Consider the following 25511-nt stretch of genomic DNA (forward strand, 5'->3'; position numbering starts at 1 on the left):
GTTGTAGACGGAGGCAAGTAGCACTATGGAAAAGGACAAGGAAAATGAAAACGTCATTTTCTCACATTAATCACCCTCATAGAGTATACTAAGTCACCTAAAGTATTTCACGCGAAGGGTCATGGAGGGGGGGGGACCAAACAGAAAGAGGAAATAGCACTCACTGATCGCCTTAACTGCATTTCAGAGGCTATGGTGACACATTCTACCAGTATCCAAAGTTTCAAAGTGTTGAAAGAAAAAAATTAATTAAAAAAATCTGGTTGTCAAATTGAATAGATTTGCTATTCATAGTGTATTCATTGTCTTGTTCATATTAAAATAAAGTTCTTTTTATCCAACCAGAGTTGCAAGAACGAGCTAGAGTAGGTGGTAGGAAGATGTAGGAGATATATAACCAGATTGATTGACAATTACATTCACACGTACATTTGAATTTGGTCGATGTATGTGTAGTGAAACTACCTAGCGCCATTAGATACAAACTACTATCGCCATTACATACAATCTTCCTTTAAATATAAACAAACGCGAACGTAGGGGAAAACATTAACCTTGTCATCACGTGACTGATCATTATTCGAATCGGCAACTTCTTCGAACCGTTCCCGCCAGAACGCAAACTGACCAATCACGACCCCTAATAAGGTCACGTGATAGAGTATATTTCTACCATCTGGTGAGCCAATAATTTGTTATAAATAGCTTTAACTCGGCGGCCAAATTTGTCTCGGTCCAGTTTCTCTTTGAGAACTGTTCCGTGTACCACACGACAGCAGCAGCAGCCAGCGACCACTTCAGCAGCTTCGTCCAGCCACGATGACCTCCGCCGTCGCCACATCAGCAACAAGAGTCTACTACTACTATCCAGCATCATCATCATGACCAACACGATTCTACGATTACTACTAACCAGCAACAATCTCCACCAGCGTCTACACGACCTGCTATGTACACCAAACCTCTGCGGCACACCTCTCTCTTTGATTCTGTTAGGTGACTCAGCTTCACCACGGTAAATAAACAGACAAGAGTTCTTAAATAGACAAGAAATTCTCAGCCAGCGACGAACATCTGTATAACAAGAATCACGGCCCGGCATCGATGCCACGACATCACAACTAGTGATCAGCACTGCCACACTCAGCCTCTCCTCACTTTCACATACAGAACTTTTCCTATAGTGTACTAACGAACTGGTATAATTGCTCACGTGTCATTTACTGACTCTTTCTATCTGCTGTAATAACTCACACATGTATCACTCACATACACACTTTTCTTTGTATGACGGCCTGTCTTTGATTATGTTCTTATATGTCGCATTCACACTCTCACACAGACATACATCTTTAACGCTACAATAAATATCTCTGTTATTCATCTAATACGGTTGTGGTCTTTCATTACTGGTCATCTATGTTATCGTCGTATAACATATCATCTATATATCATCTTTGATATATATTTGTATGTTCGACCGTGTGACACGTTTAAATAAAAGGAGTCCTCTGTTTTTCCATTCGTCACCATATCTCCTTTTTGAGTTCGCACGGTCGACCCTTACAATTGGTGACCCCGACGTCGGTTCCCTTACATATGCAATGTTTTAAACAATCACAGCAACATTTAGATTAATCGTAAGAAAATTGACCGATAAGTATTTTAAAACATGTACGAGATGTGTCCGAGTGTGTGTTTAGAATTCACAGTTCATGGGAAGGGACTTGAAATCCCGCCATAATGAACAAAGGCATGCCGTTTTGGTTTCATTATCAAACCAGCAGAAATATGTACCTAAAACCAAAAATCGACCAATCTTATTTATTTGAAATGTTATGTCTATAAGTAAACAATCTTAACAATGGAACAAAACTGTTGATATATATAATATTCTTCTATTGTAAGGCGGCGAGTTGGCAGAATCATTAGCACGCCAGGGGAAATGTTTAGCAGCATTTTGTCTATCTTCAAACTCCAAGTTCAAATTCCGCCATGGCTGACTTTGCTTTCATCCTTTCGAAGTTGATAAAATAAGTACCTGTTGAGGACTGGGGTCGATATTATCGACTTATCCCTCTCCTGATACTGCTGCCCTTGTGCCAAAACTTAATACACTCCTATATCATTAACTCTATGTGCTATAGGATTGATAAAGGTATTGTACCATCTTTTGTGAAGGCTCTAAAATCTAGTTACTATTTAAGATTGCCTTATAGTGAATGCAGGCATCTCTTGTAAAGGTGCAAGATTTAATGGTTAGGGTACGTGGCTCACAATCATAAGGTCGTGCTCACATACATATATACAACAGGTTTCTTTCAGTTTCCGTTGACTAAATCCACTCATAAGGCTTTGTTTGGCCTGATCGAGAATCTAAAGTTATTTCTTGTCTCCTCTGCTAATCTGGGTGATTACTTTAAATAATATCACACAAATAACATGAAACAGCACACAGACCACCTACAAAATGAAGCCAAAATATTGAAACTGAAAAATAACTTGAAAGGATTGCTGAAAATAATCCCAGTTGCAAGGTAGCTGATGTCACAGAGCAACTCTAAATGAGCAAGAATACTTCTGTGAAGTATCTTCACCAACTTGGCTACTATGGCAGAACAGCTGGAAGGAAAACCTCTTCTTTGACCGGCAAATATCCAAAGAAGAAAGGAGGAATAAATTTTACAAAAAACGATGCTGTCTATTTACTTATGAGATGTCAGTGTAGATTAGAAAACAACTTACATTTTAGGTTGATCAGCATCTTCAATATACTCCACTGGTTCCCTCTGTGGTATTGCGTTACTGGGCCATGGTCTAGGTGCAGAGTTTAGGTTTGTGTACTCCTCATACATTTTGCATTCTTCACGGGGTTGGCTCATTAGTTTCATTTGGTTTTCCTTTGTTCGCCGGCCCTTTCGACTGGCTTCTTTGGACATGCCAAGAGTCAAACATTTTTGTAGCCTACAGTAGGCACAACGAGTCCTTGTGAACTTATTGATTATGCAGTTTTTGCTTATGCACAAATAAACCATTTTCTTGCGTATGCTACGACGGAAAAATCCTTTACAGCCTTCACAAATGAAATGGCCATAATGTATACCAGATGCAAGATCTCCACAAACTTTACACGGAAAGTGACGTGGGTTACACAAAAGCTTCTTTTTTTCATAGTTATTTGTAGTGCTAAAAGAAAAAAAGAAGAAAATAATAAAATTGTTGATACACATAATCATATATATAGTTTATTTGTTATAATATGTTTTTTTTTTCCATGCTATGACTTTGACAGAAATGGATTTGGGAGCAGGATTTAATAACTGGATGCTCTTCCTGTCACAAACCCTCGCCTGTTTTTCAGGAGAATGGGATTTTTATATTTCACAGATATTTGAAAGTGTCGAGCCATCAGTCACAATGTCAACAAGACATCAACACTGTTTCATTCAAACAATAAAAATTGAAATATCAACATTCAGGAACATCCACATACACACACACATACATGTGTGTGTAAATATACCCACACAATTTTATGTCAGTTTTCCCATGCTAGCATGGGTTAGACAGTCTTTCTGACGTTGTCTTCATGTTGCCAACACTCAGAACATGGTGTACCTATCTTAAAAACAAGGGTACATACAGTAAGTAGAGCCATAAAGTATGTTTGCGGCAATTTGATCATAAGAGTAGCAAAAATGAAGATGGTAGCACCAATGTGACTAACAGCGTGAACTGGATGCTTTTTAAGTCGCACCAGCACTGGCAGGGTTACCAAGTGACTTGCAAGACAAGGAATCTTTGAGAGGGGAGTGGGGCATTGGAGGAAGTGATCTTGTATCAGATGATGAAAGGTCAGAAAGTGACAGAGAGAAAGAAACAAATGTCTTGCTGTAGAGGAGGTGCATGGTTACCCAGCCAGAGAGAGATAGAGAAAGCGAGAGAGGGAGAGAGAGAGAGAGAAAGAGAGAGAGGGAGAGAGAGAGAGAGAAAAAGAGAGAGGGAGAGAGAGAGAAAGAGAGAGAGAGAAAAGAGAGAGAGAGAGAGAGAGAGAGAGAGAGAGAAAAGAGAGAGAGAGAGAGAGAGAAAAGAGAGAGAGAGAGAGAGATGCTAAACTCTATAGATATTTTCTGCAGAATTGCATAGTTTAAAGACATTAAAGCAGCTTACTTCTCTTCTTTAATCATTCCAACAATCAGACATTTCTTGAAACGGCAGTGATGACACAATACTCGGCTGGTTTTGTTCACAATGCAGTGGTTGTTGTACTTGCACTTGTAACTCTCGCTGCGGTTGTTAGTAATACTGAACTGGAAGAAAGTGCAGCAGCTTCGGCAAACCCATAGCCCACAATAAATCTCACTGGACACATCCGAACAAACAATGCAAGGAACTTTTGGATTTTCCTTCACCATATTCTGTGGGTTTTCATCTGAGTTGCTATAACAAAGAAAGGATAAAATTGTATAAACAGAACATAACATTAATGTGAAAGATATTAAATATGTTTTTCTCCATCTCTGTTCTTTTAAGCCCAGTGGTGTAAGTTAAATGAGAAATAACTTATACAATTCGTATGCACACACACACTTTGGGTAAGTGCCTTCTACTATAGCATGGGCAGACCAAAGCCTTGAGTGAATTTGGTAGACAGAAACTGAAAGAAGTCCACTGTGTGTATGTATGTATACATACATATATATATATAAATATATGGAAAGAAGGAGAATTTGTTTTTAAACATGCACCTGAATTTGAAAAACATGTAGTTATTTTTGAAGAGACTCATTCACATACATACCAAACTAGTGTCAACAATTTTTTTGTCCATCAATGGTAGAAATGTATATAAAACAATGGGATTTTAACACAGTTTAAAATTAGAAAGTAGAAATCAAACAAGCATGTTTAAATGATCAAATGTTCACATTTGGTATGTATGTGAATAAATCTATTTAAAAACAACTATATGTTTTTCAAATTCAGTGCATTTTCAACAACAAATTCTCCTATATAAATATATATACATACATACACACACACAAACACACACACACACACACACACACATACATACATATCTATATATATTAACAAGGCGGTGATCTGGCAGAAACGTTTGCACGCTGGGTGAAATACTTAGTGGTACTTCGTCTGCCATTATAGTGTGTGTCAAATGATACAGGGGGGGGTCTCCTAGGGGATTTAGTGTTAGGGGTATGGTCGTATCAGAGGTTTTTTTTACACAGGTGGGCAATGGAGCAATTTTTGGCCAATAAGTGGGCGATATTGCAATTTGATGCAAAAAGTTTGGGAAACACTGCTTTAATGCCTATTTTTTCCACTGTCTGAGCCATTCAGCCAGAGCTGGCAAACAAGAGGGCTGCATTTGGTTCCAGTCTGATTTAGCTTGGTTTCTATGGCTAGATGTCTTTTCAAACGCCAATCACCTTACAGTGTGTGCTGGATGCTTTTAATGTGGCACTGGTATGAGTACTTTTACGTGACGCCAGCACAAGTGGTTTTTGTGAAGCACTGGCACAGGGCTCTTGCAAGCCAAGTGGATGTTAAAGCAATTGGGATGATGATAAAAGTGGCATAGAAATTTTGAATGATCAATGGAATGGACAAACAAAAAACTTACTTGGTTTTAGATTTATTGGTGCTATTAGCCTTTGTTCGCTGCTTCTTCATCTCTGGCATTTCTTTAGACAAATTCTCATCTAGTTTGCGCCGTCTTCCTCGTTTGCTCAATTCCTTTGACATGCCAACCCTCAAACACTTTTGGTAGCGACAATAGGAACAATTCACTTGCGCACTACCGTATACATTACAATTTTTCAGGGCACATTGATAGTTTTTAAAACTTTGTTGCTCACAGCTCTTGTAGAAGAAAACTCGGCAATTGTGACAGGTCAAAACACCATAATGAATTCCAGATGCTTCATATCCACAGACTTTGCAATGGTTCTGTAAAAAGTGAGCAATGCCAAAAATATAATATTGTTAAAAAAATTACAATTTCTTAGTTTATTAAGTGGTTACTTACAACTGAAACTTAGTTCCATTCAATATCACCAAAGTACCCAGGCAAGGGTGTAGTTATAGCACTTAATACAATTCTTACTAATGTTACAATGAACAATCTCAGGTGTTCCTACCTGGAAATGTTATAAACTGAATTATATGAATAACAGAAATTGCAATGAAAAGGTTGAATTTTTTACCTCTAATTCCAATACACAGCACAAATATATAATGGCTACAATAGATAATCTGCCTCAGGCTTAGCGGCTCTTGAAGATAAAGCTTATCTAGATTTCCAAGGTGTTTAGACTGAGTGTATAAGATTGCACCCCTCTGAACTGGACATCTGTCAGTCGCAGGGTTAATTCTCAGGTGCCACTGGTACTCATGCTCAGTTGAGTGCTCTGGAGCAATATGAAATGAAGACCCTTGCTCAAGGATACGGTGCACAGCCCAATCCAAGAACCAAACCCACACCCTAAAGACCACGAGCCTAACATTCTAACAACTGGACCATGTACCTTTATGTCCAAATATACGCAAATAAAAAGAAAATATACATTACCCTCGTAATGGATTCAATCTGTACATTGCTAGCAGACTCAACCATCTTTTGGCTATCAGTCTTATCTTTTAAAGGCTGCACATTATGCTTTACAGTATTTTTGGCCATTCCAAGAGCAAGACATTTTCGATACCGGCAATAATCACAGCTCTTTTTGTTGTTCTTGGTAATTGAACAGTTTTTGTTATCACAAGAATATTTCCGGTTGATACTGTTCTTTAGACTTCGTTTAAAGAAAGATCGACAAGGAAAACATGTGAGTACACCTGCATGTACAGTAGAGGCCTCATCACCACACACTTTACAGAGTATGTTGCCACTATGCCGAGTGAATCCAAGAGACAGGTTGTCCAGGTCACTAAAAATATATAAAAAAATATTCAAGTATATTAACACAGTAATATAAAAATTTTTTCAACAACAATCAAAATTAAGCATTATAATTAAAAGCATTGCATTTTTATTAACATCTTCATGTTGGCTCACAGCTGTATAGTTATCTGTTTTTTATAATTAGTTTTCATCATTTTCTCCATTTTGTTATTTTAGACTGTATCTAACTACCCCTAACTTCCAGCATATATTTAAGCTGTTTGTACCATTTATTTTCTCTCTCTCTCTCTCTCTCTTTTACAGCAATTGATATTCAGTTGCTTATATTTAATTTGTTTTTAAATCTACATAACACAACTATCACTTCAACTGGACTTATTGCTTCATAGCTGTTGTTAGGTCTATTACATAAAGTTCTTCAATCAAAATACACAGGTATAAGTATTAATGATTTCTATTACTCAACTACAATATATAACATGTAGAAAAAGAATATACAGAAATCTGATGCTATAAAGGTGCCTTATCATTTTACGCCAGTTGTAAATACACCAACATTTTCAAATTACAGTAATATTTACAATTGGTATAGATGTAGATACATGAGCATACTCCACAGCTGCTACTATAATTAAATTATTTAGATGATTAGCAACTATCTGTGGATCTCCAATTAAATATTCTTCCCCAATATTACGATTATTCAGATTATTTTCCTATTCACAACAGGGGATCTAACCAGAACTATCCTAATTACCATAATATGAACTATTCAGAGTCCACTCAAAGTACTAGTATACTCTACATGATTGCTGGTGAAAGTAGTAGCAGCATAATGATTAGAAATAATTACAGCAACAAAACTAGATTTTGTATAATATTAAATATAATTGTTCATTTAAATCAAATTTGAAAAAAAATCAAAGAATATTTTTTTACGGAATTTTTTATCCATCTAATTCCTATAATTTCCTCAAGCCCTCACAATTACCCACTCCCACTGAGTAATCAGTACATATTGTAAAGCTGAGTTTGTGTGTGTGTGTGTGTGTGTTTGTGTGTGTGTGTGTGTTTGTTGCATCTATAGAAATCCACACCTTACAAGATAGCAATCTGGGAGTCGCACGAATGGATTCCTCATGTTTGAAAATGCCCGGAATCAGCCATTTATTAATTTTTTTTTTTTTGCTTCCTAAGAGGTGAATTTTTGCATTAAAAATAATTTTAAACCATAACTTCTAACAATTTTCAAGTCGGAGAAATACACCAGCATTTGCAAACATGAGTTAAGTCCCCTTCTAGCGACGGTGCAAAGAGAGAGAGAGAGAGAGAGATAACATATTTTAAATTTCATCTTTTTAGTGAGTGATACACAATATAAACGATATTCTCCATTTCTCCACAACTAATTTCCAAATTTGCTGAATCTGTTGCTCTACTCATAGTGACATATAGCTGGTCGTGCATGAACATGGGAGAGAGCAGAAGTTACCAGAGCAAAAATCCTAAGTGTTGACTGTAGACATGCTCCTTCGCAAACGATCAGCCATTATTTTGTAAACAATGTTACGAAACTGTTCATGTTTTCAAAAGGAGAGATCTGACTCTCACATCTCTGCAGGAGATGATGCTATATATATATATATATATATATATATATATATATATATATATTTATAAAAAAGAAGTTTGAAAACGCCAATATATAAAAAATGAATTTTAATTTATAATTTTCTCAGAGATATTTAACATGTTTCGGTTCTTATATATATATATATATTTGTGTTGTATGTGCATGTGTATATATAGGGATGTAGACAGTGATATGCAACTCCATTACAAAACCAATAAATTGATTGATTGATTAATTGGTTATTTAGTTGGCTAATTGATAAGTTGATTGATTGATGATATAATGGACCTAAATTTTTGAATATATTATGTATTTTTTATAATTTAGACCTCAATAAACTAGAGTTGCCTCCCTTCATTCTTTTTATAACACCACACCTCTTCTAACCTCGTCTACAGAATTCATGTTTTGCGTCCAAATGATTTTGAAGACTGCGGAATAAATGATAATCTGGTGGGGCAATATCCAACGAATATGGTGGGTGGAGCATCGCTTCCCATTCAAGCTACTCTAGACTTAGTCTGGCATCCCATTCAATGAGAAGCCTTATACTCCCAGTCTGAATGCCTTAGAAATTATAAGTTTTGACCAAAAGACAAGAGTCATCCCAAACAGGTATGAAAATATTTAAGATGTTAGAAAACTATTACTTACCCATCAGACACTAGACTTTTATTCTGACTTGAAATTGGTTGGGTATTGTTTCCACTGCTGCTGTTCTTAGAATTTTGACTAACAGCATCTTGATTAGGAGTTGATAACAGGGACTGTGGAACTTCTGCTTGATCACTTGACTTTTCTTTCTGATGACGTAATTTACGCTTAACCTTGTAGGACATACCAACACCCACGCACTTCTGGAACCAGCAGTAATAACAGCGACTACGACTGGTACGACTGATTAAACAGTCCTTGTTGAGGCATTTATATGCACGATGTAGTCTTTTGTCCAAACTGCGTCGGAAAAAGACACTGCAGTTCAAACAAGATGCAATGCCATAATGAGAAACAAACGAGACATCTCCACAAACTTTACATAACTTAGCAACATCTTTGCTTAGATTAGTAGTCACGGATGGCGATTCATTTGTCGTGTTCCTCATGTTGGAACTTAGGTCTTTGGACTGAGATACTGTAGGACAAGTGGAACCCGATTTGCTTGATGTAACAGGCAGCATTTGTACTTCTGAAGATGTGGTCATAGATAATCCTGAAAGCTTGTTAATAATCTCTGAATTATTACTAGGAGTTGATATAGGATTAGTTTTGTCACAAACATTGGAACTGTTGGCATTGCAATCCTGTTCAGGTGCTGAGAGTCTGTTTGTAGCCATTAATGTTTGCTGCTTTTTCATTTGTAGAGTATCACTCATCCCAACAGAAAGACATTTTTGGTACCAGCAGAATCGACACCGGTTGGTAGTAGCTTTATTAATAAAACAGTTGCCATCTGCATGATCCTTTTCAGTAGGTATTCTCCCATTTAGTATAGTTCGAAAGAAACACAAACAATTACGACATGTCTGTACTCCATACCGGACACCAATTGCAGTATCATCACAAACACTGCATATCAGATCAGAATGAGTTGGTGTCTGTGCTGGTTGTAAGGTGGCAGGCTTAGGAGCAACTAACACAGATTTTACAGGTGAAGTGTGAAGTCTACTTTGAACAGCATCTACAGTGTTTGTAGGTTGTTTATTATTTGATAACTGTGGCTGCAAAGAAACTGTATTAGGTGTGCTGGTAGTATTAGTGTTTGCGTTGGTCTGTAATGGTGTTGTGGTAATTACTGATACAGTTTGACTTCTAGGATTAAATGTACTAACTGTGCTGATTTCTCTTTCAACAGGAGGAACACTGCAAGCAACAACATCTGTAGCTGTACAAGTTGCACCAGAAACTATGCTGTTTGTGCTACTGATGGAAGTTGCTACAGATGCAAGGGACGTGCCTCCTACTTTACTTCTTTCAGTATTTGAAGAATCTGCAATTGTAGGTAACAGCTTACCACTCTTTACCTGGTGGATTCCTGAAGAGATGGGTTGGTCAGTATTTGAAGTATAGCTCTCCAAGAATTGACCAGTTCCATTTTGGCTTTGATTTGTAGGAATTAGCATTTTTGACATGCCAACAAGCAAGCACTTTTGGAACCAACAATAAGAACAACGTTCGTAGTTATCAGGTGTGACACAACAGTTTTTGTTATGGCACTTATATTTTTTGGTTGTTCGTGAGTCAGTACTCTGCTTAAAGAAAATAGTACATGACCAGCAGGTTTCTATGCCAAAGTGTATTCCTGATGCCAAGTCACCGCATACCTTACAGAAACATTCTTGACTGCTGGTGGAGTTTGGATTCTGGGAATTACCGACATCGCTTTTGTTGTTGTCACTCTGGTGTGGAACACTTTCAATAATTAAAGGTGAATCAGAATCATTATCAACAGCCATTGGTTCGGTTTCAGTGAGATTAGCTGTGCCAGTGCTGTTTAAATTACTATCCAAATCAATGCAAACAATAGAGGATTGCTCACTGACTATCTTCTCTGAACTCGTCTCACATAGCATCTTCTCTTGAGAAACTGAAGATCTATTAGAGACTTGTTCTAAGTTCATTTCATTAGAGTCTTCATCAACTGATATTCCAGTTTGTGTTGAACTGGAAGGCTTTGCTTTCAGATTTACTTCCTCATCACCGTTGTTCCCTTCTTTAATAACATCAGATGATATACCAATACCATCAACTTGATCGTCTTCGGCGTTGGTGTCATTGTCAGTAATGACTGGATCACTATTGTCCACAGTGCTTTCATTATTTTGAATTGATTCTTTACGAAGTGCTGTTTCTGAATTTGTCCCAATCTGAGCCTCAGGAATAGAAACTTCCTTTTCACTAGTCAAATCCTTCTGTTTGCTAACAGTTTCAGCTTCGTTAGTTTGGGGTCTAAGTTTTGGTGGCCGTCCTCGTTTAGTGGTGCCTTTCATCATTCCTGCCTGTAGACACTTCTGTAGCCAACAATATCGACAGAATCGGCGTGTTACACTGTTGATTATGCATGATTTATTGCATACTTCATATTTACAGCCAATTTTGGAATCAGTGCTCTGTGCAAAGAAACTACGGCAGCTTGAACATGAAATAATACCGTAATGAAATCCATGAGACACATCTCCACAAACACTACACAAGCTAGTCCCAATGAAAATAGTATCAGTTTTGTTTCCAACTCTGCTTTCAGCCATGCTACTATCTTCTCTATTTCGGACTTTATTTCTCTCACTGAATTCTGCAACTATAGCAACAGAAGGGACAGACGAAATTCCAGTGGCGTTCTCTGACACAGAAGATGGCTGTTTACTGTTTTCTTTACAGAGAGAATCTTGTTTGCAGGTTGGTGCTACTTCAGTGCTGAGTAGTGTTGATTTTATCTTTCGTGGACGGCCTCGTTTACGCAGTGGCTTGGCTGGCGTTGTTTCCAAATCTACATCTTTATTTCTTAGGGGGATTTTGAAAGTAGATTTGGCAACAGTAGAAATAGACTTTGAAGTATTGTTTTGGGGATGACGATTTTGTTTCTGCATAGAAGGTGATGTCAAATTCTTTTTCAAGGAAGTCTTTGAATTTACTTTTTGCTTGGCCATTTTTTTAGACAATTTCACAGTACTGTATGTTTTCTGTGATTTAGGCAAAGAATGTTGCAAATGACCGTCATCATTATCATCATTATCATCATTATCATCATTAAGATTATCATCAACAAACTCGTATTCTTTCAGTGCAGCTTGATGCGATGAGCTAGGAAGTGCATTTTTTGAAAGTGAAGATTTTTTCTTAGCCTTTCCAATCATTTGAACTGACTTTTTGATTCGACTGTGCATTTGATTTGCAATATGTTTTGGAGAACAACATTTAATCATATAACGTAAAGACAGAGATGGTACACCAACAGCTCTGCTTGTCTTCTGCCTTGACATATGAGCTGTTCTTTTCAGCAAAGTGAAAGATGCTTTCTCTGTTGGAGCTCGTGACCTGTAAGAAATATTTGGGTTGGTTGTCATCCTGGAGTAGTCAGTTCCAGTTTCTTTAGGATGGTTACTATCTGAAACAGAATCTTCATTATCAGAATTTCCAGCAAATTCAGAACTGGTCTCTGAAGGGTCTGGCACTGCTATAGGATTAAGAGACTGTTTATCAATGAAATGAGACAGTGCTCCAGGAATGATTTCTTTGCCAACAGGAGCCTCAGGTGAACAACAGTTGGAGTTTTGGATCATATCAACCAAAACTGAAGAATTTACAGAATTTCTTGAAGAACTTGGAATAATTTCTGTAATAACAGATTTATCGGTAAAATTTCGCAATGTCTCAAGAATAGTATGATCCACATTTTCCTCAGACTGTATTGCTCCAGTTGAATCAATAATTTCTACGGGTGTCACTCTATCAGCACTGCTTTCACCATCATCAACAGAATCCCCAGACTTCTTTTGAACAATCTCAGTGTCTACAGAATTCCATAAAGGTTCAGGAATGACTTCAGTAACTACGGAGGGATCCACTGATGTACTAAGGCTTTCAGGTAAGATTCTCCGGAACGTTGGTGCTTCTCGTAATCCCAAACCCTGGTCAGACTCTGGCAAAGAAGTTTTTGCATTTGCAACTGGAATTTCAGTTGTGATATCATTTGATGCAACTAGAGGAATGCTTTCAGAATTTGAATTCAAAGCAGTGCTTTTATCCACGTTGCTGACATACAGAAGAGAACCGTCACTTTGATCTTTTCTCTCCGTTGTTACAGTAACATCTTCGTTACATAAACTAGTATCCATGGCAGTGGACATCGATGAATTATTGGAATCACAGCTAGGTTTTTGAGAAGGAAACGACTCACTCATATCAACAGAGCATCCAGAATCACTAATTTGATTGTTATTATCTACAAATTCTGTATTTGAAGATTCTGGGGCCAAAGAAGATGTTGTGGTTGTTGGTTCACCTGAAGATGGCTGCGAAATTTTCAAATCCAAAAATGTTCTTGAACAGTTTTTATTACTTTTGGACACTGACTTGAAATCAGGAACATCACAAACCTCCACATTACCAATCTCTTCATGTATTTCTTCACTCATTTCCTCAGAAAGGTCTTTATTTAAAGGACTTTTATCATTAGGGAATACATTCTGCATAATTCCCATTTCATTTTCATTAATCTGATGGTGATCACTATTGTCATGGGACTTTTCATTTCTGTTTGGATCCTGTTGACCAGCTTTGGGAGTAGGTGTTGGTGGTTGAACTGGAACGATTCGTTTCTCTTGTTTTGACATTCCAACAGCCAAACATTTTTGGTACCAGCAATATCTACAAACACCTCTATTTATTTTGTCAACATAACAGTTGCCATCTCGGCACACATACTGACTGGAAATTTGCTTGTCTAGACTCTGGCGGAAGAAGACACTACATTTCAGACATGTCCACACTCCATAGAGGACTCCTGGAGCTCTATCTCCACAGACTCTACATAACTTCTCAGAATCTGTTTCTTCAGAATGAGTAGCAGTTACAACTGAGCCACCATCCTCAATCATAGCAAAATCATTTGTTTCAGACTGTTTCTGTTTAACAAAATCAATATTTGAAGATTCCAATATAAGCTGTGGTTCAGGTTCTAGTTGTGGCATTTTGGCATCTAAAGACAATGCATTTGAAGATTCCAGAGACTTATCACAAATTTTGACTCCTCGCTTCCTTTCTTTCTGAAGACTAAGAAGTTTTTTCCGTTCTTTCTCAATGCTTCTCTGGAGCATTAGAAGCTTCTCTTCCACATTATCTTTCTTCATTTGAAGCTCATTTAATTTTTGCTGAGCAGTTTCCCGCTCCCCATGCTCAAAATTACATCTGTCCATATCAGAGACTTTTTCTGACACATCCTGGTCTTCACTTCGATCTACGATTGATTTGAAAACCACTTTCTTCACCTGTTTTTCTCCAGCTGCTGATGACACAAATGGCAGAGATTCAGAAACTGGTGTCATATCATCTGAGCTGTCAAAAATGTTCTGTGGAACTTCGTTAGTTACTTTTACCATCAAACGATCATTCATTGCAATTGAAGTAAAACTGTCTTTCACAGGGTTGTTACGTTTTTCATTAGACTTTGTTTCCCAATCCAAACTAAAAAGCGATGGATCCCGATTTTGATTTGAGTGCTCGGAGTTGGAATCAATTCTGGTATTTTTGGAAGTCAAAGAGGAGGGTGGAAAATTACTGGTTTCATTGGTCTGCTTAAGATGACTGTCTTTTAGTAACAAACCACTTTCCTTTGTCTGATTATCGTTACTGTTAAGGAGTACACGCCTGGTAGCTTTTGACGGACACTCTTTCATTGTATCAGGTGACATCACAGACTGCTGCTGTTGCTGGTTTTGTTTCTTTAAAGCACTAACACGTTCTTTTTCCATTTTTAGACGTTCAAATTTCTTCTGGATCAATTCTATTTCTTCAGATGATTTAGTTAGAGATTCAAACATACTTTCCATCAAACTTGGTAGTTCACAAATCTGGTTGTCTGAAGTATTGTCCCCAAAGTATGGTTCAAGAATTTCACTGTCCACATGAGATGGACTTGTTTTATCTTGAAGTATATTGTCCAAAACAGCGCTGTATATGTCCACTGATTCTCTGAAAACTAGATTATCCAAAACAGGATCAGGGATTTGATTTTTTGATGCCTGGGTCTCCAAACTGGACGAATTTCTCAAAACAATTGTTTCTTTACTGAGCAAACCACATTCTACACACTTCTCATACCAACAATAGCTGCACCGATTTTTTGGCAGCAAATCACTATTGATAATAGAACAGCTTTGAGTCTGCTCACAGACATACTTAGAGCATATCTTTGAATCAACATTTTCTTTGCAGAAGGCCTTACAATCAGTACAAACTTTAGCACCACAATAGATCTCAGCAAAAGGTGCACTACAGACAATGCACAATTCTTCATTTTGAATGAGTGGAGTTATCACTGAAGAATATAGTGTATTTCCAGGATTTTTAACTTGATCCAAAGAGCTGACCATGTGTACAGATGTTGTATTTGTGCTCGTGGTATTACTAATGGCAGTTGTTAACTGTGCAGATGATATTGGTGTTAGAGGTAAGGAAAATGTAAAACGATCACAGGTTGGCGTCAAGGCAAAAGTAAAACGATCACAAGTCGGTGTCATTTTTGATATTTGGTCAGCCTGCATTCCAACCGCAAGGCATTTCTTGTACCAACAAAATTCACAGTTTTCCCGGTTTGTTTTTGTAACTGAGCAATTTCGTCGTTTTGAACAGCTGAAACCAGCAGCAAAACCATCTTGTATGCACATCTGGAAAAAGATGCGGCAATCTGGACAAGTAAGCACTCCGTAATTAACAACAGAAGCCTGATCACCACACACAGCGCAAATGTTCAGATTTTGTGTAAAATGAGAAGGATCAATGAAAGTCTTGGTGGTGTTGTTGTTAGTAGTAGTAGTAGTTCTACACGTACCACTCTCAGTAGATTTCAACAAGTCTTCATGCTTACATTTGTCAGATGTGGCACCGGAATCAGTCAATTTGCTACTATTCACTGCATTTACATCAGGCGCTTTATTGCAGGAGCCGACAGCTGTTGAAATAGTAGATTTCTTCAGTCTGCTGCTGTTACTGTTTAAACCAGTATTACTACTACTACTACTACTAACGCTACTGTTATCATTTCTGCTGGGAATACTGACATTGGTATTTCTCACAAATTCTTCCTTCGGTGCTACAACTCTTTCGTGAATTGGTAATTTACACGTTTTGTGATGTGATTCAGCACCAGAAGCAATCTTGATACCATCTTTGTTACTGTCTGTGACTTTCTTTTTCGGTAGCACCACGATTTTCTTTGCCACTGTTTTCTGCTGAACTTTTGCTGTCATAGTAGTGGGGGCTGAAAATGTGACTGTTGTTGATGCTGCAGTCCTCTTTAAAACTGATGGCAATGTCACAGCATTGGTCGGTTTCTGTGATACAAAGGTTGATGATGACGACGACGATGATGATGATGATGATGGCAATGATGATAAAGTCGATGATGATGATGATGATAGAATTGATGATGGTGATGAGGAGGAGGATAAAACAGATGATGATGATGACAATGATGGTGAGGTTAATGATGATGACTGTGATGATGATGACGAACAAGAAAATGAAACAGAAAGAGACTGGAATGAAGCAGTTGATGATGAGACAGAAGTATTACTGGTACACCTTTTTGAAGATGAGTGAAGTTGTGTATTTGAAGAGTTACCAGTATTCTGTGTGCTACTTGCTGAATGACTAACCCCTTTGAAGCGTTTGTGAGGGATGCTGTTAATGTCGCTCTGATGTTCAGAAGGTTTGGCTAGGTTTGGATCCATACTTTCAAGTTTCCTTTTTTTCACAGGACTTTTCGACGCTGTTGAAGAGACACATCTACTGCTGCTACTGTTGTTGCTATTGTTTAGAGATTTACTACCAATATTGTTGTTGCTATTGCTTAGAAGTTTGCTACTAATATTGTTGTTGTTGTTCTTGTTGCTACTGATGACCTTCATACACTTTTTGTTATTGTTTGCTGTTACAGATCCTTCGCTTTCTTTTTGCTCATCTTTTACTTTAATGCCACAAACGGGTTTTACCATTTTTTGTGTTGATGAAACAACCCTGCAGCTGTCATCATCTTCCAGTTGACTACCATCTTTCTCTTTCTGCATACCACTAAGCAGACATTTCTCATACCAACAATACTCACAGCTACTTCGCCGAAAACGATTAATCTTGCATTTTTTAAACTTGCAAAAATAGCCCTTGTAAAAATCGTCAAGAATACTCATTTTAAAGAAAACTTCACATTCTGGACAGGCCAAAATGCCATAATGTTTCTTGAAAGCACGATCTCCACAGACTTTACATAAGTTGAGATCTTTTTTCGGTGGTGGAACTTTCTGAGACTCTGTAGTTTGTTGTGGGGTTGGGGCCTTGCGTGTCTCTTTATTTATGTGTTTATGTAGTGATGGCATCTTCAATAATGAGTTGGCTGCTTTTTCACTTTTCATTTGCTGTTGTTTGTTCTCTACTTTTATCACAGTAACAGTTTCACCAATTTCTGGTTTATCACTCGTCATTCCAGCTCTGCAACATTTCTGGTACCAACAGTACTCACACTTTCCTCGGTTTCTCTTTGTAATTTCATGCCCTTTATGCTTGCAGTGGTACCCATCAGCAAAGCTGTCTTGTATGCTCAGTCGATAGAAAAGCACACAGTCTGGGCAAGTGAGTACTCCATAATGGATGGTAGAAGCTGTATCTCCACATACTTGACACACACATTCCTCGGTAGTTAGAACAATGCCAGGATGTTTCTCGGGATGTGTTTTCCTGCAACATAAATAGAAATGAATTAAGTAAAAATTAACTGAATGCCAACATTGAAATAATACAGATAGACATGTCCTCATCGTCTGTTTAACATCTACTTTTTTAAGCTTGCATAGGTTGGACAGAGTTTATTGAGGAAGATTCTGCATAATAAGATGCTCTTCTTGTCACCAACTCTCAACTGTTTCGAAGCAAGGCAATATTTCCTCATAGCCACACATGTGCTCATAGAATATTGGAAGTGAATACCATTGCTTGTATGACTGTGGTAGTCATTTACAACTATCACATACACACACACATAAATATACATGCATACAGACAGACAGACACACACACATCTATATATATATACATATATCATCATCATCATCGTTTAACGTCCGCTTTCCATGCTAGCATGGGTTGGACGATTTGACTGAGGACTGGTCAAATATATATATATATATATATATACACACATACACACGCATCTATATATATATATATATATATATATAATATACTAGCAGAGATACCCGGCGTTGCCCGTGTTACATGCAATTGAAAAATGAGACTTTGCTGTTATATTTTCTGTAAGGAACTGGAATACATATGATTCGAATTTCATCAAAATTGCACATGAGGGTTCTTTCCCTCTTTACACACCCTAAAAAAATTCTAATCATGAGACATGTATCCCATACTATTGATCTTTATGCGCATATTCCAAAATTTCAGTCTTCTGGAACCTGTAAAAAAGATTTTGCTCCTGCAAAATGGAGCTCATGGAGCTCTAAAATGTGGGAATGAAGGCCCCTATTGGGGGTGAGTGTGTTAATGTCAACCAGAGAAGTTGAATTGTTGTGAACGTTTTTACTTGGGTCTTATAGTATGCCTGTATATATGTGAGAGTATAGTCTCACTTTAATAGTTTCAGTATGAAATTGAAAATATTAAAGTGAAAATATTTGAAATTACAGTAGCGACATGTTATTGTTTCACTTTTGACAGGTAATACTGAAATAGTGGAATAGTTTCAGTGTTAGAGTGAAAGTATCTGACATTACAGTAGAGTGATGTTATTGTTTCATTTTTAACACATAATACTGAAATAGTGGAGGAGATAAGATATTGCTGTGGGCTCGAACTATGCAGGAAGTTAAACATTTTTTTTGGCCTAAGACACTACATGGACCTTAAAAGAATTTTGCTCCTGAAAAATGGAGCTCATGGAGCTGAAAATTGTGGGAGTTAAGGCCCCTATTGGTGATGGGTGTATTAATGTCAACCAGAGAAGTTTAATTGTTGGGAATCTTTTTAACTTGTGTGTAATATGTATTGTTTGCATTTCTCTAAAATAGGAAATATATGTATGTTCACTGGGTTTGTAAAAGAGAGCAAAGGTACAGGAAAGCAAAAAACGAATGATCACGATAATCAGTCAACTACCGTAGCCTAATCGTTACTACTCCACAATGTAGGATTCCTCACCATACAGGTGACAGGCACAGCTGTAAGATGCATTACGGATCTATAGCAACTGGAAGGGCATGACCCAATTGAAATAAGAACGTGTGACGTTTGGAGTAAAGGGAAATGAAAGTGTCGCCTCTGGAGTTTGCAAATGACCACTCTACCGATAGATAACTGCAGAAAAAATTTACAATCAATAAATGTCTTAGAACAACCAGTCACTCATCTGGGAAGGCCTTGAAATCAATGTTACCAACTGGGGACTATATGTGTCGCAGTGGTAATAAAAAGACTCAAAGGAGGTCTGCAACAAAATAATTTTACTCATCACTTTGCAAGTGAATCAGTGGAGGCAAAGATGAGTCTCATTTACTTGACAATTTATGCACCACATTGCAGAAATCACAATGTAAGTATATCTGAAAGGATAGTCTTACACTGTTGTACCGTTGAATTACAAATAATGCTCATCTGTTATGTTCGGGTAACCCTATAGCTACCAATGGTACAACTGTATTCGTCTTTGCTTAGGAAAAATGACTAAATTGTGGGTGTGAAGTCCCCATGAAGGGGTCTTTGTAACTTCTAAGAAGAAAAAATTTTAGAAATATTACTTTATTTGTGTGTAATCTGTATGGTTAAAATTTCATCAACATCAAAAATATATGAATTTTCATGGGGGTTATGGCCATTATGCATAGAATATAATTTCCAAATTTCTGAAAGATCCATTCAATACTTTTGATGTAGTTTTGGATAAGAAAACAAATGACTAATGTGTGTGTTTGTGTGCATATGGGTGTATATACGTATAGATATCTGTATGCATTTATATATGTGTACATATTAGATGTACACCTATATATATACATCTACACATATGTATACATATACATGTATGCATATAGATCTATATCTATATATATATCTATACATATACGTGTACATATACATGTATATGTATACATATACATCTCTCTCTCTTTCTCTCTCTATATATATATATACACACCATTAAAGTGAAAGTATCTGTCATTACAGTATCGAAATGTGATTGTTTCAGTTAGTGGAATAGTTTCATTTTTAAAGTGAAAGTATTTGACATGAGTGTTTTTGTTTCACTTTTGACACGTAATACTTAAGTGGAGGAGATATGATGTTGCTGTGGGCTCGAACTATGCAAGAAGTTAAAAAATTAATTTTGACTAAAACACAACCGGAACCCTAAGTAAGACATGTGCAGAATTTGAATGAAATTGGTTGTGTAGTTCTCGAGTTTTCGGGAAACACACACACACAGACAGACACACATATCTATATATTATATATATATATATATGTGTGTGTGTGTGTGTATGTATATATATATATATATATATATACATAGACACACCTACTACACTCTCGGAGTGGTTGGCATTAGGAAAGGCATCCAGCTGTAGAAACTCTGCCAGATCAGATTGGAGCCTGGTGCAGCCTCCTGGTCCACCAGTCCTCAGTCAAATCGTCCAACCCATGCTAGCATGGAAAGCGGATGTTAAATGATGATGATGATGATATATATATATATATACACATACATACATAGAGATACACATACATTATATATATACATATATATATCTACACACACAAACACATACATACACACCATACACACACATACATATATATATATATATATACACATACATTTACTACACACACACACACATACAAAGGGCTTCTTTTACTTATCTCTCATAAGGCTTTGGTCATCCTGAGGCTATAACAAAAGGCACAATTGTCTGAGGTACCACACAGTGGGACTGAACCCAGTGACATATGGACAGGAAGCAAACTTTTTACCACACACAAATATATCTGTTTACTATATGTACGAGTGCAATAACTAGAGTCACTGGCTTAGCTTTTCATGATCAAAGATATCTATCAATAGGTTGCTAGCCTAATTAACATTTTTGTAACGAAGAAATAATGGTAGTAATAAGCATCTCTCTCTCTCTCTCTAGAAATGAAGTAAAACAACTATAATCTGAGATCAAAGTTTCAATGGCAGACTTGGTTACTTTGTATTCTTTCACTCTCAATCCTACTATATGACACTTTAGGCAAATGTTTTAAATCATATTCTCAAGTTAGCCAATATCTTTTAAGTGGGAATTGATAAATGGAAACTGAGCAGAAGCCCATTATATATGTGGAAGAGGATTATACTTATTGGTAAAAATCAAGCTAGAAGTCTGAATCAGACTGGAGTCTGGTGCAGCCTTCCAGGTTGCCCAGTCCTGGTCAAGCCAACCAACACATACCAGCATGGACAACAGATGATGATGATGGCTAGAAATGTGTCTAAAAGGTACCTTAGGTAGTCAGTAAATGCATAAAAATAAAATAAGTACCAGATTGGAATAAACATTCGGGTAGAAGGACAAAAGGTAGGAGAGATCGAGGAGATACGTGGTGGTGGAATGAGGAGGTGAGGGATGCGATTGCGAGGAAGAAGAAGGCACACAAAGCTTTGTGTAAGAATAGGATTGAGCAAATGAAAGCCAGGTGTAATAACGTGAAGAATTGGGCAAGGAGGGTGGTTGCGAGATCTATGAGGAAGGAGGCTGAGCAGGTAGGATGAGAACCCGGATAGAGTGTTTAGGTTTATGAAATCAATGAAAAAAGATGGAAGAGATGTTGAGGGAGGAAGACGTATGATGGGGGAGTGATGGAAGGTTGAATTTTAGTGAGAAGGACAGGGGAAGAGTTTGGAAGGAGCATATGGAGGGAATTATGAACGAGGTGAATGAATGGGATCAGAGGATGGAAGTTGCTGTGGTGAAGGGGCCAGGGGAGAGGGTTAGTCAGGAAGAAGTAGTGGAGGCAATGAAGGAAATAAAAACAGGAAAGGCAGCTGGTCCATTAGAAGTAAGTGTGGAAATGATAACTGCAAGTGGAGAGATAAGGATTGTTGTGATGATGGAGGTCTGCTGGGTGGAAGAGGAATGCCAGATGATTGGACACTAAGTGTGGTGGTACCGATCTTCAAGGAGAAGGGGGATGTGATGAGTTGTGGGGAATATAGGGGAGTGCAGTTATCAGAGCATGCAATGAAGATTGTAGAAAGGGTGTTGGAGTGGAGAATTTGGAAAACGGTGTATGTGAACGAGACGCAATTTGCTTTTATGCCAGGGAAGGGGACAATAGATGCAGTTTTCATTGTAAGGAGACTGCAAGAGGAATACTGAGATGAGGAGTTGTACATGTGCTTCGTTGATCTGGCGAAAGCATTTGATACGGTTCCAAGGAAGGTGACTGAATGGGCATTGAGGAAGAGAGGTGCACTAGAGGTAATAGTGAGGGCAGTGAGGAGTTTGTATGAAGGGGTAAAGACAAGAGTTAGAATTGGATCAGAGGAGTTTGCAGTGAAAGCTGGCATGCATCAGGGATCTGTGATGTCACCATTGTTGTTTGCAATAGTGCCTGATGTGGTGACGGAGAGTGCAAAAGAGGGATTTATAATGGAGATACTGTCTGGGGATGACCTTGTTCTGATGAGTGAGACGATGGAGGGACTGAGGGAGAAGTTTCGAAAATGGAAGGAGGTGTTTGAAAGCAAGGGTTTGAAGGTAAACCTCGGGAAGACAAAGGTGATGGTGAGCAGAAGTGTTAGTGAGTAAGGTAGATCCATATGGTGTTTGTGGGAGGAGGGTAATGACAAATGCAGTGTTGTATAAGAAATGTGGGAAATGGATTCATGGTAGATGTACGAAAATAAAGAAGGTGACCCCCAAGACTGGCAAGAGATTTTATTTGTGGAAGATGTGAGAAAGGAGCTGGAGGGCTGGCAGGACCGGTGGAAACAGTGAGGGGGTTTTGTTATTTGGGAGACAGGGTGGATGTGAAGCAGCTGTGACAGTAAAAGCTAGACTTGGTTGGGTGAAGTTCAGAGAATGTGGAGCGTTATGTCGGAAAAGGTTCTTCTTGAAGATGAAAGGAAGCGTTTATCGGAGTTGTATGGGAGTGAGAGATGGTGTCTGAGGGAAAGTGAAATGGCAGTTTTGAGAAAGACCAAGAGAGCAATGTGTGGTGTGAAACTATTGGATATAAGGAGGGCTGAGGACTTGATGGGGATGCTGGGGTTGGAGGAATTGGTGGAACAGCTGACAAGGGTGAATGGAGTGCGGTGATATGGACATGCATTGAGGAGGGATGAGGATCATGTTCTGAGGATCATGCTTGAGTTTAAAGTGAATAAACCGCGAAAGCAAGGTCGACCAAAGGAAACATTGAGGGAACAGGTGGAGGAGATTGGAAGGGTTGGCTTGAGGAGGGAGAATACCCAAAACCAGGTGAGGTGGCAAGATGGTGCGAGAGCGGTTGCGGTAGGACTGAGGTAGATCCAACCACCCCCATTAACGGGGACAGACTCTGATTTAAAATATTGGAATTCATCATCATCAACATCAGTGTGCCACACAAATGGGAATGATACAGAAACTATGTAAGATGGAAACTTAACCATACAGCCATGCCTGTGCTTCTTAAGTGTATGGGTCCCATTTTATTGTTAAGATGTGTATGTAACCTTAACATAAACTATTTTAATGTTGAAGTGTGTATGTGCAGCATATGTTGAGGTGGTGCAAGCAGTATTTTACTATTGAGTATACACAAGCTGCAGACATTTTACAGTTGAGATTTGCATGCAGGGCATTTTAATGTTAAGATGTTTCATTTGTTCAAGGATTGTTTTTCCATGCAAGCATGGGTTGAGCAGGGGCTTATCTGAGACAGTTTTATGGTAAACAGAAACTGTATGAAAGCTCATCATATATACATCATTCTTGTTATCATCATTTTAATGTCTACTTTTCCATGCTTGCATAGGTCAGATAAGACTTTGCTGAAAGAATTTTGCCAGACCAAATGCCTTTCTTCCCCTATTCTGTTCAACAACTAACAATCTGGACATGAATTTGCAAACTAATGACACCGTTTGTATGAATAATGACATCTATGTCCAGTACTCACATGTCAAGACATGCCAAAACGCTGAGACATGCTTTAGTAGTGGACTGTAAACAAAGAATAGCTGACATCTCTGAACTGCAAATCCGATTAATTAGTTTAAATGTTGTTAGTTCACAACCATGAGGTCTCAAGTTCAAACCCGCAGCAGAGCATTTTGGGAAACTTTTTTTGCCATAGCCTCGGGCTAACCTAAGCCTTGTGAGTAAAAGTGGACATTCAAGAACAGAGAAAATTGATCGTTCCTGTAATTACATTGAGGATACATAGATCTGTAGAATACTCAGCCACTTACATGCTAAATCAAGGAGCAGGTAGTTCAATTGATTGAACAACTAGATACATATCACTGAAATCAATGGTGATCCAGTTTTTTACATGCTAATAGCAACTACAACTTAATATAACTATCACTAAATGCTCAGTCAGGTTTAACTAAATGAACTTGAATGTAGATCTCTGCTGAGGCCTTTATATAAGCATGTATTTCTTATTGTTCAACCATAAAACTACCCTGATCTGGCAGGTCTATGATCAAAAACACATCTGTCGTGACAATCCCATCTTTTCAGAGAATATGGTAGGACCTATATTGTCTAAAGGGTCCTTTCCTGATTTAAGACAGTACGGTGTGATTTGAAAAGGGATTCACTCGATGACACTTGGATATTATAGATGCTACTGCAGGTCGTTATAGTAGAGAATATTGTTGTTTAATACTAGGTCAGCCTCGACAACACAGACCTATGATTAAAGGCATTCTAGCTGTGGGCATCCTATATGAAAGACTACATTGTCTAAGTGTATTCTTTAAGACGGTAGAGTGTGATTTGCGGGAGATCTGACTGCTATTTCTAGCGAGCCCTATGTATACACATATATATGTATATATATCATTTAGTTGTAAACTTAAAAAGAGTATCCTATTAATGTGAAATAGAAATTTGGGGAATGTTGGGTGTAATAAATCAACGTGCTATCCGTGGGAAAAGGAGAAAATAAGCAGTACCTTTGAGTACCAATGTACCT

General features: G+C 37.8%; 1 protein-coding gene across 1 annotated transcript in view; it reads right to left on the bottom strand.

Annotated features, from left to right (window-relative positions):
- Positions 1-25511, bottom strand: part of LOC106875298 (uncharacterized) — a 53421-nt gene that overhangs the window by 26318 nt on the left and 1592 nt on the right. The window contains exons 2-6 of the mRNA XM_014923386.3: positions 9213-18005; positions 6593-6950; positions 5645-5970; positions 4171-4440; positions 2746-3186 (exon numbers count right to left, since the gene is read on the bottom strand). Coding sequence (XP_014778872.2) covers positions 2746-3186; positions 4171-4440; positions 5645-5970; positions 6593-6950; positions 9213-18005 — 10188 coding nt within the window. The remainder of the gene's footprint in view (positions 1-2745; positions 3187-4170; positions 4441-5644; positions 5971-6592; positions 6951-9212; positions 18006-25511) is intronic.

Source organism: Octopus bimaculoides, chromosome 6 (assembly GCF_046866305.1).
Source record: "Octopus bimaculoides isolate indiv1 chromosome 6, ASM4686630v1, whole genome shotgun sequence".
Taxonomy (NCBI): Eukaryota; Metazoa; Mollusca; class Cephalopoda; order Octopoda; family Octopodidae; genus Octopus; species Octopus bimaculoides.